At 39.5% G+C, this 14368-nt stretch overlaps 1 protein-coding gene across 2 annotated transcripts in view; it reads right to left on the reverse strand.

Moving 5' to 3' along the window:
• LAMA3 (laminin subunit alpha 3) overlaps window positions 1-14368 on the reverse strand; it is a gene marked incomplete at its 5' end in the record, with an annotated part of 187030 nt that overhangs the window by 37554 nt on the left and 135108 nt on the right. For both annotated transcript variants that reach the window (XM_081148996.1, XM_081148997.1), the window contains 10 exons: window positions 405-546; window positions 809-963; window positions 1629-1745; window positions 2945-3141; window positions 4083-4250; window positions 4450-4561; window positions 4673-4783; window positions 8505-8656; window positions 9589-9639; window positions 12465-12571. In XM_081148996.1, coding sequence (XP_081005122.1) covers window positions 405-546; window positions 809-963; window positions 1629-1745; window positions 2945-3141; window positions 4083-4250; window positions 4450-4561; window positions 4673-4783; window positions 8505-8656; window positions 9589-9639; window positions 12465-12571 — 1312 coding nt within the window. The remainder of the gene's footprint in view (window positions 1-404; window positions 547-808; window positions 964-1628; window positions 1746-2944; window positions 3142-4082; window positions 4251-4449; window positions 4562-4672; window positions 4784-8504; window positions 8657-9588; window positions 9640-12464; window positions 12572-14368) is intronic.

The raw sequence follows: 14368 nt of genomic DNA on the forward strand, positions 1-14368 counted from the left end.
GGAAATAAATGGTTCTCAAACTGTACACAAAAATCTCTCTCTTTTTTGGTAAATGTTAATACTTAACCACAGCCTAAAAGCATACCAGATAAGAAGCAGGATATAATATTTATCTTGGTTCAAAATTGATAATTAGTGTAATTTCTATCTGGTTTTACAAAGTTATTTTAAAAATTAAATGTTTTGGGGTGACATTGGTTGTACTACACATTAGTCATATAAATAACGACCCATATCTGGAGCAAGTTCAAGGCTATTCTATATAACAAGTTCTGATTTAAAGTAATGCTAACTGTATATATGCATGTGTGTGTGTGTCCATCCATCCCTTGGTTCACAGAGAAAGAAAATAAGAGAGACATCTCCAGAGTGCATCTAGAGAAGGTGCCAGTGCAGGTGCCCACCTGGAGGGCAGACTCGGAGGCACTAGTGGCCTTGTCGGCGGCATCCTCCGCCGCTTTGATGGCGTTGAGGATGTTCTCATAGGCAGTGGCCGCGTCCACAGCACGACGCACCAGCTCATCCGCACTGGCGTTCCTCTTGATCCTGGAAGACAGATGGGGGAAGTGCTCCAGCAGGCCCCCTGCCTGCCCCTGACCCCAATTCATTTGACGGGTGGAGACCTAGGCAGTGGGTCCTGCAGCTCTGCCCAAGTGCAACTGGGAATCAGTCCCCTATTGTAGATCGGGTTGGACTTATGCCCTGGGTCCACCCTCCACCCTGTTCTGGAGACCCAGCCCGCCCAGGGGGGGGCTTCCACACCAGGCCTCAGCAGGGGCACGGTGAAACCTCCAGGGCCCACACTCACTCCTCCAGCTGCTTTGCCAGCTCCTGTAAGGACTGCGCATGCTTCTCTGCCTGCGCCACCAGCGATGCTTTGCTGGCGGATTTGGAAAGTTCTCTCACTTTGTCACTTAGTTCATGTCTTACTTCATTCACAGTGGCAGCTAATTTTTTATAGTCCTGTTTTTTTCCAAGTAAACAGAGACAGTGTCAATTTAAGCAAAGAATGTATATGCCATTTTCTTGAACTCTGTCCTAAATGACACGTTTCCAGGAAGCAACAAGAAGGAATTTGTTTTCTAAGCCCATTTACTACACCAATTAATCTTTGATGACTTCAGATAGTGGTGTTCATAACATTCTCCCAAGTTTAACCACCATTCGAACATTTTCCTTATGGCAGGGACGCCCTTTGATAAATTTTATAACAGCATGCTGTTATCATTAGTGTAAATTTGTACTAGGCCAAAACACTTTTTTTTCTGATTTGGAAATAGCGATCATAAAAGATACTTTCAAAATGCCCATTGGGCTAAGAAATGTCAATCTTTTATCAGTCCTAAATGTTTTCTGCTAATAAAGGTATGCTTGATATTTTAAAAACAGCATTTCAATTTTTTAAATTATGAAAGTAACATTTGCTCGTTGCAGGCAAATTAGGCAATACAAAAACACAAAGAAGCCACATCATTCACACCGCTCCTCTGGTTGGCATTTTGGTATATTTCCGTCCAAGTAAAAGACATATACTGGAGGAAAAAAAGTAGATCAGCTCATCTCATAGTTTCCCTGCAATATAATTTAAGTATTTTTCGATTTTTCTCGAGAACAAGTTTTGTCTCTACCTGCTGGCTTTTCTCCATCAGCTGCAGCAAAACGTTGGTTTGCAATAAGGAAGAGTCTGCAGTGGCTAGAGACTTGGTGAAATCACTCTGCAAGGAATTCATTTCTTTAACTTGCCTCTGGAGAGAATAAAAAGAATATCTGCATGAGCTGCAGAATATATCATTAGCAGGCACAGGCATATTTATTGGGGAAGAGCCTAGAAGTAATTTCAAGAGTCAGAATGTTTTCTTGAACTTAAAGATCATCTAGGCAATTGCAAAGTGAGGGGAAATCCGCTCTCTTTGCAGTGTGGGTGCACTGTCACAGTTTCCTCAAACTCCATGCCCATGAAACAGTCGTTATCCCTGTCGAAGGAGGTGTCTATGCTGGTGTCATCTTGGGCATGGACGGCATACACGTAAGCTCTGGTTGGTGGAGGAGAAGGAGGGATTTTTAACTACATAAACCAGCCCCAACCATCAACACATCACTGTGCCAGTCCCCATGGGGATGCAGGTGGACTTCAATGAGAGAGCACATAGGACCTGAGAAGGCCAGGCCAGGAGGCTGCCAAGGTGCAGGACCCAGAAAGTTCTCTTCTCATCTGCTCCCTTGGCTGGGCATAATCAGGACTTCAACAGAGGTGTTACTGTTGGAATAGGTTTTGGGAATAAAGCATATTGCCACCTGCTAAGATATTCTTTATTGTCTTTCACCATGTTCTTTTTGGGAGTCAGTCCTATGTTATTCCACTTAGATCTTACTGTCATTTCATAACCTCTCACAATTTTGTTGTTGGTTAGCATACAATGTTCACCACTGAAAATATATACCATAGAATCTTGAGCTCTCAATTCTGTCACTGCAGCTCCTGCATGAGGCCTATATTTAATTTATTCCCTTAAAAAAAAGCAGGTGATGGCTTAAAATGCCCTTGCTGGTGATTATGATGATGTTTATGCATCTGACCCAAAAAGTTATTTAAAACATATTACATACTTTGAATTAATAACGATATTAGTTTAACTTCTCATCTACTTGGTAACATTTTTCCTATAGTACTCTGTCAGCCAGGGGGGTGGGGAAGAGGGGGATTTGCTCTGCTTTCTCAGTGGTTTAAGTTCAGAATCTTTTCTGGCAACTGAGGAGTAGGGATAACTTTGGTTTTGCATTTACTGCCTCATTCCTGTTTGATTAGAAGGTTCACCATAGAGAGAGGTGCATAAGACTAGATATGCAGATGGGCCCCTGGCTATGCCATTTAATCAACAGTAAAGATCCATCTCCCTCATCCTTGTCATTAGTGAAAGTGTGCAGACTCTGACTTTGAACTCACCTTGATGGATTCCAAAGTCCTCTCGTTGTCTTGGTTGAGGCCAGTGGCCTTATTTGCCTGGGCTGTTGCCTCCTGCAGTGCAGTACGGAGGTCAGCGAGTTTGGCTTCATAGTCATTTAAAGAATCCCGCATGTTCTTAACAAGTCCATTGCTCTGCACCTGGTGGTTTTCCATCCAGCTCCTTATCCGATTCAGCACTGTAATACATCACTTTATGTTTTCTACTTACGAGATGAGTACGTTGCATCTAAGTTAAAAAGACTACAGAAGGAGACTTACGTTTCTAATCATTTCATGGTTTTCCTTGAATTTTCGAGGGAATAGGAAACTAACATTCATGCAGCACCTGCTCTGTGCATTGAACCCACTGCCTCATTTAACTTTTATGATAACCGCGTGAAAACAGTAACATTCTCATGTTTCATATAAGGAAACAGAGATGCAGAAATTAGGTGATGACCCAAGACTGCACGACCAGTCAGCCCAGGGATTTGAATTAGATCTGCGGAGTATACGGCACGTGCACTCTACCACGATTTCTGTCTCCTTGCAGTTAAAAGCCAAGGCTAATTTTAAATTTAAACAATACAAACTCTAAAAGAAAACTGCTACTATCTGTAGCAGTTATAAATTAGCCATTGATAACATTATTTTACTACAGAAAATTTTACTAGAAAAACTAGTATTTCTCAGTTTTTAGCTGATGAGGCATTTTTCCCTAATCGAAACTTTAGATCTATTCCGTTCACTCCTACTATATCCATTTTTTGTTTTTGCAATAATAGTGCTAATATCAATTTGTAATTCAAACCCAATGGTGATGAGGTGACCATTCAAAAGTGATATAATGACAAAGATGGGAGGAGCTGAATTAAAGAATAATGAAAATGCAGTAAAAATGGAAGAGAGGTGTCAGTATCTAATATCTTAGGAGAAGACACCTCCCTTTTTTTGCCTGATGGTAAGATGTTAGTAACTTGGATGGGCAACCCGTTTTCACCACACGATGCTCTAACAGTAATATCCACTGAAATGAGGACACCCTCCACCTGTAACTAGGGACTCGATATTGTACTTTGCACACTGTATTTCAGACCGATGAGAATGGACGGATGCAAGAGTTTGGGGACATCCTTACAGAGCTGAGCCTCTCTTTTTTCAGCTTCTGCTTCTCTCAGGTTCCTTGCAAAGTCGCGGCTCCGCAGCTCCTTCAGCATGCGCTCGGCCTCGGCCAGCTTCCTGGCAAACTCCCCGGGTGGCAAGCTGCTCCCTCCTCCGTCCGCCCCGGAGATCTGCCTCAGAAGAACTGGAAAACAAGAGCGGCTTATTAGACTGGGAATGCTGGCCTCCCGCAGGCTACTTAAAAACAGGCAGATGTTTTTATGGGAGGGTTCCTCTGACTGCAGGATCTTCATAATGTTGAACTCTTAAAGGAAAATTCTTTCAGCGTGCAGAAAAGGGCTATGTAACATAAAAAGTTAATTGGATAGAGTAACTCTTCTTACTGTGCACATTTCGAATGACGTTTTTAATCTTTGCATCCAGCTCTTTTGCGCTTTGGGTTGTCCGATCAACGTTGTTATATAATGTTTGTGCTTTCCTGGAATTTATTTGAACCTATAGGAAAAATAAATGTATTGGCAACAAATTGAAGTTAATGGGGGGGGGGGATTAATAATATTTTGAAAGTACAAACAAAAAGTTAATGCTATTGACCTAACACATTACCTTTTCTTGCAAGGTGTCAAATTCACGATTCAAATTGCTCAGTTCTTTTTCTAGGCCATCCATTTTTGAGCCCTGATTTGAAATGGCAGAACGGTAGTTGAGCAGCTGGTTCTGAAAGTCAAATACAAAGTTAATCTCACTTGAGAGTAGAAATTTGGAGTAAATCCTATCAACTTGGTAAACCTGGGTTGATAATATGAAAAGATTCATTTAGCAAGACCAATGCTGCTGGTTCCACAAGAAAAAACATGGTTCTTCAAAATAGGCTACATGAAGAATCTATTTTCTAATATAAATTGTGATATGGATCTACAATAAAAATAGCAACATTTAAAAACGTGAAAAGACAAGAGATACTTTACTTGAATGAATGACCTAACCTTATAGAAATGAGAGTGATACCACTTACCTAATGTATTAATTTCCAGATTCTATAATGAATTCAGTTGTTTTTAACCTATATTTAACCTTATGATACTAAAATCAGTGCCTATGGCTACTTTATTGGAGGAATCATTAGATTCAAAGAATGTTAGAGCAGTAAGGGAACTCAGAGCTCACTTAATTGAATACCCTCCTACTACAAATGAGAAAACAGAAGCCCAAAGAAATTGGGTGACTTGTCCATGCCAGGACTGTATAGCCAATCAGTATTGCTTCAGGACAAGAATCCAGGTCCCCTGTCCTTTCTGGAGTATTAAACTGCCTCATTACTTTGAGAAGGTGACACTGCTGCATATAATATCTAGGATAGCGAATATTTTCAATTTTGGGGAAAAATTTTGTTAATATCTTTAAAAAATTTTGTAAGAAAAAGAAATACTATTACCTCTATTTGTATGCGAGAGCCAGTGTTGGGTAAAAGGACACAGCTCAGGTACAAACTCTAGGTTCTCCATTTAGTAGATAAGCTCACTGAGCCTTATCTCCTTTATCAGTATATTACAGGTTGTAACATGAAGCTGTCAAGTTGTTTATGGTGGAAACTGGGCTAATGTATTATGAAACATCATACATGCACAAGCATTAAAAATGTTAGCTTTCCTCTCACACTTTGTACTAAATTCTCACAGTGCTTGTGTGATATGGCAAGAAAATTGTTCCATTTTAATTTTGCTCTGGGCAAACTAAGGCCCATCATTCTGTCAAATGTTAGGAGAACACTTGGATAAAAAGTACAGTGGGTAAAGCATGGTCTTAGAATTTGATCTTGGTTGGAATTCTAGCACTACCACATACTAGCTATGTAATTTTAGGCAAGTTACTTAGCTTTTCCATGCCTGTTCAAGGAAATAACACTATTGTCCTCATAAGGTGTTGTGAGACTTAAATAAAACTTTTAGCACAGAGCCTGGCACACAGGGCGGGTACTGGAACGTTGGTTCCCTTCCCTTCACTGAAGAAGTGCAGAGTTTTATTGATGACATCAGAGTAACTCTAGTGGCTTCTTTCTCTCTCAAAACATAAAGGCTTCCCCCTAACCCCCACATTAAGCCTATAAACCATGACTAAAATGATCCTGATGGGATAGAAAAGAACCATTTTTCTAGCATTATTTTTTGCTATGTATTCTCAACTGTAGCTATTAATGGGTTTAGAATTAGCCCTCATTCTAAAAGCACTTATTAAACTTTCTCCAAAGCCTCTTTCCCTATGTCTAGCTTAGGGTTTTATCCCATCTATTGAATTCTTTTACTTCAATGAGTATATATTTTTTCATTTCCATGATTTTTAATTGGACCTTTTCATATCCACCTCTTCTTGTTTGGTTTCTGGTATTTAAATTTCTTGTTCAGATTGTCCTGTGATTTTCATTTTATCTAAAGGGAACTCATCTCTTGACTGCTGCTTCTGTTAGCTATCTTTCTTATTGTTATTTGTCTATTACAGTGTCTGCAAGCTCACTCTTAGTGGGAGCTTTTCCTCTCTGCACTCTGTGTGTCCTGTCCAGTGATCTTACAGTTATCATCACTCCCACCCTCTAGTCCAGGACCAGGTCTTATATTGGCGGTTTAGGACTTATATACTATGGTGATGTTGAGGATGTCACATTCTAGTACAGAGTCTGGTTTGTGAATCTTGTCCAGGTCCCAGCTATAAGTTTGTAGCTTTCCTAGGTTCTCATGTAGCTATTCCCAACAATGAGCATTGGGCAATTTCAGGGTTGTTTTTTCAGCCTTAATTCATGGGGTGAGCTTGACTCTTGCCCTGTGAGGAACTTTAGACCCCATTACTTCTCAGGACACCCTCTTGACCACCTTCTTTACAAGTGAACATATAACATTCTCCCAGGTGGACCATATTCTGAGCTATGAAACAAATCTTAACACATTTAAAGGAACTGGAATCATATAAAGTATGTTCTTTGATCACAACAGAATTAAATTAGAAATCAATAACAGAAAGTTATCTGGAAAATACCCAATTTGGAAATTAAACAACACACTAGAAGTAACTCAGGGATCAAAAACATGTCACAAGGGAAATTAGAAAATCTTCTGAATTGAATAAAAATGAAAACACAACATTTTAAAATGTGCGGGATGAAGCTAAAGTGGTGCTTCGGGAAATATTTAGCATTAAATGCTTATATTAAAAACAAGAAGGGTTTTGAATCTGTAAAAACTAGCAAATTAAACCCAAAGCAAGCAGAAGGAAGAAAAAATATAAATGAAAAAAGAAATCAATAAAATTGAAAACAGAAAAACAACAGAGAAAATCAGTGAAATAAAAAAATTAAATTAACAAACCTCTTGCCAGAATAATAAAGAAAAAAGAGATAAGTACAAATTACCAATATCTGGGATGAATGAGAATGCATCACTACAGATTTTGTAGATATTAAATGAATAATAAGGGAAGATTATGAATAATTTTATGTCAATACATTTGATAACTTAGATGAAATGAAAAATTATTTGAAAGACACAAATTACCAAATATCACCCAAGAAGAAATTGATAACCCAAATAGTCCCACATCTATTTTTAAAAATTGAACTTATGCTTTATTTAAAAACAAATATACAAACAAACAAAAACCTCCGACAAAGAAAACCCCAGGCCCACATGGCTTCACTGGAAAAATTCATCAAACATTTAAAGAAGAGTTAATAACAATTTTACACAAATGTGATTTTGAGTCTTCTGAATGCAAGAAGGCTCCATGAGAAAAACTGGCCCAGAAACATTCAGTAAGTAAGGAATGTTCATTCAGAAGTGTTAGTTTTGTGTATTTACTAATACTTCCCATCAGTAAAAATGTATTATTCTACATGAAATAAGTCAGACAGAGAAGGGCGAATACTGTATGATTTCACTTATATGTAGAATCTAAATAACAAAACAAATGAACAAATAAAACAAAACAGAAACAGACTCACAGATACAGAGAATATATATCTTTTGCTGTTTGCCAAAGAGTGGGGGCGGATGGGCAGAAAGGTGAAGGGGATTAAAGGGTACAAACTTCCATTTATAAAATAAATAAGTCACAGGGAAGCAGCAAACAGCATGGAGAAAGTAACCAATAGTACTGTAATAACATTGTATGGTGACAGAAGGTAACTAGACTTATGTGGTGATCACTTCAAAATGTATGTGAACATTGAATCACTGTTATACACTTGAAACTAATACAATATTGTAGGTCAATTATACCTCAATTAAAAAGAATCCAATCTTCATTTAGATTAGAGGAAGGAGGAAAGCCCCCTGAACCTTAAGTGGAGTGAAGCCCTCCTTTCCTGCTTGAGGAATATTCATTCATGCTGCATCTATTCAACACATATCTAATGTGGGCCAGCATCATGCTGGACCCACAGGCTACTTACCCTCAGGTCCTTGGTCTGGGTCTCCAAGTGACCCATCTGCTGCAGAGTGCCCGCACTGGCACTCAGCTCCTGCAGCTGCGACTTGACTGAGCGGAGCTCGTCCTCCATGGTGGCCAGGTCATTCAAGAGTGTCATAACACAGCTGTCACAATCTGTAGGGGCCACAATCAAAGGCAAGTGTTCTGCAGGCTGGAGCCACAGGAATGCAAACAGGGCACAAGGACTATACAACCCAGTTAATATGCATGTGGGTCACCACAGGCAAACATCACAATCCTAGACTTGTCAGGGAGGGCCATGGATTCTGAGAAAGGGAGGTGTCTAGACAGGATGCATTTTAAAAATTTTAGAAATGGGGGTGGTGATGGTTGAAGGTGGTCAAAAGTAAAAAAGGCCCAGTTATAAGACAAATAATTCCTGGGATGTAATGTATAGCATGGTGACTATAGTTAATAATACTGTATTGCATATTTGAAAGTTGCTAAAAGACTAGATCTTAAAAGCTCTCATCATAAGAAAAAAATTTCTAACTATGTGAGATGATGGATATTAACTAAACTTATTGTGATAATTTTGCAATGTATATCAAATCATTATGTTGTATACCTTAAACTAACACAATGTTATATGTTAATTATATCTCAATAAAACTGGAAAAAAAGAAGAACTGGTGAATCTTCTTGCAAGGGTAAATAGCCTGGTGAGTCAAAATATGCAAATTGTTGCTTATTTTATATGTAGGAAAGATAATAAATAGCTTTTAGTTATTTATTGCTATTTACCAGGCATTGTGACAAGAGATTTACAAGAATTTTTCCAAAAACTCTAATGAGGTTGACCTAGTTATTATGTCCATTTTGCAAATGGTGAAACTGAAGCTTGGAGAAGGTCACTTGCCCAAGGTCATATAGCTCTTAGTTGACAGAGGCTGGATTTGACCTTAACTAGTCTTCCTCCTCCCTCCTCCCTCCTCCCTCCTCCCACATAGCTTTCCCAGACTGGAAACTGCATGTTCCAGATTGGGGCTCACATATCTTAAGCAAAACTGCACAATTGGGAAAGGAAAGGTGCTTTCTTTACTCACCATCACATTCTTCTCCTGGGCTGCCATCTTTGGGTTCTTGGTTTGTGCATTCTGACCCAAGGCATAACCAAAGAAGGTAGTGTTATTAAGCTTATTCATAATCTGTTTTCTGATTTGGCTTTCAGAAAAGCTAGTTTTTGCAAGATTTTAGTCACCAAACTGTCCATGATCACCGGCTCTTCCCTTTCCTTCCCCGACCTGTGCCACTGCTCAGGGAGCTTTCTCATCTCCCAGCAGTCTTGCTGTAGGAACTTCTCTTGTGGCCTCTCTGATTCTATATTCACCTTCTTCTCTATAAAGGGTCATGTCATTCTTATAAAATTAAAACTCCTAGTCATTAGTGTTGAGGCTTTCTTCATTTGACAGCCTCTTCCAATACCATTCAGGAACATTCAATAAACATTCATTGGGCACCTTTGAGCATCCACTGTGCACTATGGGCCTGTGGTAGGTGCAGGAGATACAAAGATACCGAGACAAAAATCCCTGCTGTTCTGTGGCTTAATGGTCCCATAGGGGAGGCAGACAAATTACGCAACAGTGTGACACATGCTGTGAGAGAGATATGCACACAATTTTAGTGAACCCACACTGCCAACTGCCATAAATATAAGCCAAATTTTGAGAGTCTCAGGCACAGCCAGGAAAGCTTACTGGTCATCCTTGCACACTGTTCACCCCCTTCCACATTTTCCCCCCCATACCATGTATTCTTACACTGAAACACCCTCTCACTTCCCTCTGTAAAATCATCGAACATCACCACAGGAAGACGCGAAGTTTGAAAAGTTCCTAGACATGTTTTCATGTTTGGTCTCGGCAGCAGGCAACATTCCACACTTTGTGTGTATATGCATATATTTTAAACCACATTTACTGTTAAGTAAATTCACTAGGGAAAATTTGGGAAAATCAGAAGAAGAATATAAAAACACCCTCGATCCTTCCACTCAAAGACAATCAATGTCTCCTTTATACATATTTGTACGCATTTTCATTTATTATATATAATCCTAAGTGTCTCTTACTCATTTTTTTTTAAATCATTTGCTCATTCTTGTAGTCATGTCACTTTTATTTCCTCAATTAGACCATAAATGCCTCACAGCCAGGAAAGATGTTTTGTTTCCTTTGCAATCTCCCATAGCACCTGGAACAGTTTGTGGGGGACTTGACTTAAGTGCATCATTGATATATCAGTGCAACTTTCTCAACAAGTTTGAGTTTGGCCATCACACAATCTGTACATTATTAATTGAAAGAAAAAGGAAGGATGAGAAGAGAGGGAAAAAAGCTCACAGGAACAAACAAGTCTCACGTGTGAGCATTTTCTTCCATTTGGGGAACAATATTTACCACCTTCATTTCACATTGCCTATTTTTGTTATTAGAATAGAGGGGAAAGATATTAACCTCACAAGTAAACTGGGCATAAGGTTGAAGCTTCTCCTTGAATACCTCCAATGACAGCAAAACTCAGTTCCTTTTAAAAGTCCTTTCCATCTTTAAACATCTGACACTTCTTTTCTAAGATCATTTAAAATAGAACTCCCTCTAGCTTCCACTCTTTGGTGTAGGTTCTATCCCTCCTTCCACAGTACACAACGAACCCTTCTCCCACACACCAGCCTTTCAAATATGTGCTTTCCAAGTATTCTCTTCACTGTCCTGGTTTGTTAATCCCCCCTCATGTGACATGACTCTAAGTCCCTTCGCAGTCTTACCATCTTTCCGAACAAGCTGGAGCTTGTCTATTGCCTTCTAAAGACACAAACCCCACCTGAGGACTTATAGGAGCAGAGAACCAGGGAATGGGAGACCACCTGGTTTTAGACACTAGAACTCGGCGAAGATAGTGTGAGGTGTCTTTCAGGAGCCACATTACTCTCCTGAGCACTGAACTTACTGTTAATGAAAGTCTTAGTCTTTTCACACCTCCTACTACTAAGTTACATCTCACTTACCACAGACTTAAAGGTTGATTTTTTTCCCATTCAACTATAGGGCCATATGCTTATCCCTAACATAATTTTGTCTGGTTAGAATTGGCCCGTTATTCCAGGCTGTTGAGACCCTTTTGTATTCTAACTGTGCTGCAGGAGGCATTTTGCTCTCTCTGAACTTTGTGTCATCTGATAACTGTATTTCCATTCAAATCGACAGTGTTGAGTTGATATTGAAGATGGAGCCAAGGATGAGGCCCTGAGGCATGAAAATAGACACTTCATTCTGGACTAATAATAATTCATTCACTCTTCCTTCCTTTGGAAACAGTCACTTTACCAAATCTAATCTACACATTCAGGGTTTTGTTTATAACTATAAAGTGACAGACTTTATCTAAGGGGTTGGCATTACACTATGTCAATGGCATTTTCCTAGGAAATCACATTAATATTCTCTGTCAAAGAGGGGAGAGCATAGTCTTCCCTTTTCTTTCAAGTCCTTCCTAATGAACCCACTAATTCCCAGTAGTTACCTTTTCCTTGATATGTAATATCCATCTCAATTGTACCACCTACATCCCAGAACATTTATTGCTATTAGAGAGAGAATACTTTGACTTCTTTAGATACATAAAGAACGCTGATGTGACAAATAACCTTATCAAAATAGGGTCTGAGGTTATTTTGGTTATAATTAGTTGAGTTTTAAAAACAATTTACTTTAAAAAAACCCCAACAACCTACTTGAAGTAAGTTATTCACCAAAGTTGAAAATACTGCCTCAGCATTCCACAGGTTATCAAAATAAAGGGACAATTTGCTAGCTGGAATTGGGCATTGTGCTCCCTATAAATGTTTGCTTGAGTTCTTCACTGTTACTTTATACTAGTCTGATAAATGCAGGTTAACAGAGGTATGAGTTGATCTTACCTCCGGTCAGGGAGTCACAGCTGCCCAAATGGCCATTGCTATTACAATTGCATGGTTGGCAGCTACCTCCAAACTTCTGGGGATTTCCGAAATATCCTGGAGCACACCTACACAAAATACAGAAAAGAAGAGAAACACTCAATGAACACATCATTTATTCCACCCAATTTTCTCAACCTCTGGCTCCCTGTTTAGGATATTGTAACCCTATCAGAGGAAGGTTGATTTAGATTTTCAAGAATGAATGTGTCTCAGCACAGAGATATTTATGGCTTGAATGAGAATGTGAGTGGGATGCAGGCAGAGATTGCTCCCTTCCTCCTTGACACCCAGGACAGAATCCTCAGTTATCCCTAGAGCCGAATGGCAGATGAATAAATTGCACACAGGAGCCAGTGGTTTGATCAATATGGAAATCAGGGGTGGCTGAGGGAACAATCCCCAGAGCAGGCTATGTGCTGGGAAGCCTTTCCTCCCCTCTCCCCCCGACTGGCTGCTCCCTCCCTGCCCAACTAGCTCCTGCATATATTCCTGCTTTTACTCTAACTGTCCTTGTATTTATCAATGCACAGTTAACGACTCTGCCAGGACTGACGCCTGGCATAGAGAGGGTGCTCAATAAACATTTAACAAATGAAAAATTTTGACATTAAAATGGCATTTACCTGTGAAAATGTCTTTAAAAATTTTAAAGAAACAATAGCTTGCTATCTTGAGACAGCAAATGTAACAAATTAAGCTGAAATAAGAACTGTTAATTACGAATTTCTCTTTTCAAATCAGCTGCCTGGCAGATGAATGTCTCATCCAGCCCATTGTTGTTTTGCTTCATTGTTTGTGAAGAACCATAAGGAGGGCTGAATTAGGATGTCTCTCCCAGGTGGGGGTTTCATAACTTTTAAATCACAGAGCCTGGAAGATCTTCCTAAGCCCCATTCTCCACCCTACCCACCCTTTAAAAATAAGGTATTGTGGTGATATTGGTTAATAAAATTATATAGGTTTTAGGTGTACAATTCTATGATACATCATCTGTATATTGCATTGTGTGCCCACCACCCAAAGTCAGGTCTTCTGTCACAATCAAAAGAACCACCAATAAAACAAAATGGCAAACAACTGAATGGGAGAAGATATTTGCTAAGAATAATTCTGATAAGGGGTTAATATCCAAAATATGTAAAGAATTCATACAACTCAACACCAAAAAAACAAACAATCCAATTAAAGAACGGGCAGAGGACCTGAACAGACACTTCTCCAAGAAGACATACAAATGGCCAACAGATATATGGAAAGGTGCTCACCTTCACTAGCTATTAGGGAAATGCAAATCAAAACTACAATGAAACACCACCTCACACCTGTTAGAATGGCTGTTCCCAACAAGACACATAATAATAAGTGTGGGAGAGGGTGTGGAGAAAAGGGACCCTCATTCACCACACTCAACCTTGCTGTCTCAGTATAGCTGCCCTTTCCAGCCCTCACCCTTCGAGGATGGTCGGATTCTCTCCTATTGCAGCCCGACTTCGCCCAGTTATGTTCTCTCTCACTATTTAAACAGCTTGTGTGTATGTCAGTCCACCACTAGACTGTAAAAACCCTGAGGGCAGAGTCTGTGTTTTGGTTGCTAATGTGTCTCCAGCGATTAGCACAGCACCAGATATATACTGAGATCTCCATACACTTTTCAATGAAGAAAAGAATGGGTAATAGGTGTGAGGCAAGTGTGGGATATGTTTCTCTTGCTGAAGTGGAAAATAGAAGAAACCTGAATTGCTGCTTGTTACTATAGGACAGTTTCAGACATTTAGCAGACAGTTCCAATAAGGCACTCCCCCCAACAACACCCCCTTCCACCCATGGCAGGTATCTTCTAGGTCGTTTCTTGCATTACTTTC

Source organism: Miniopterus schreibersii (genome assembly GCF_964146895.1).
Source record: "Miniopterus schreibersii genome assembly, chromosome: 10".
In the NCBI taxonomy this organism is placed as follows: domain Eukaryota; kingdom Metazoa; phylum Chordata; class Mammalia; order Chiroptera; family Miniopteridae; genus Miniopterus; species Miniopterus schreibersii.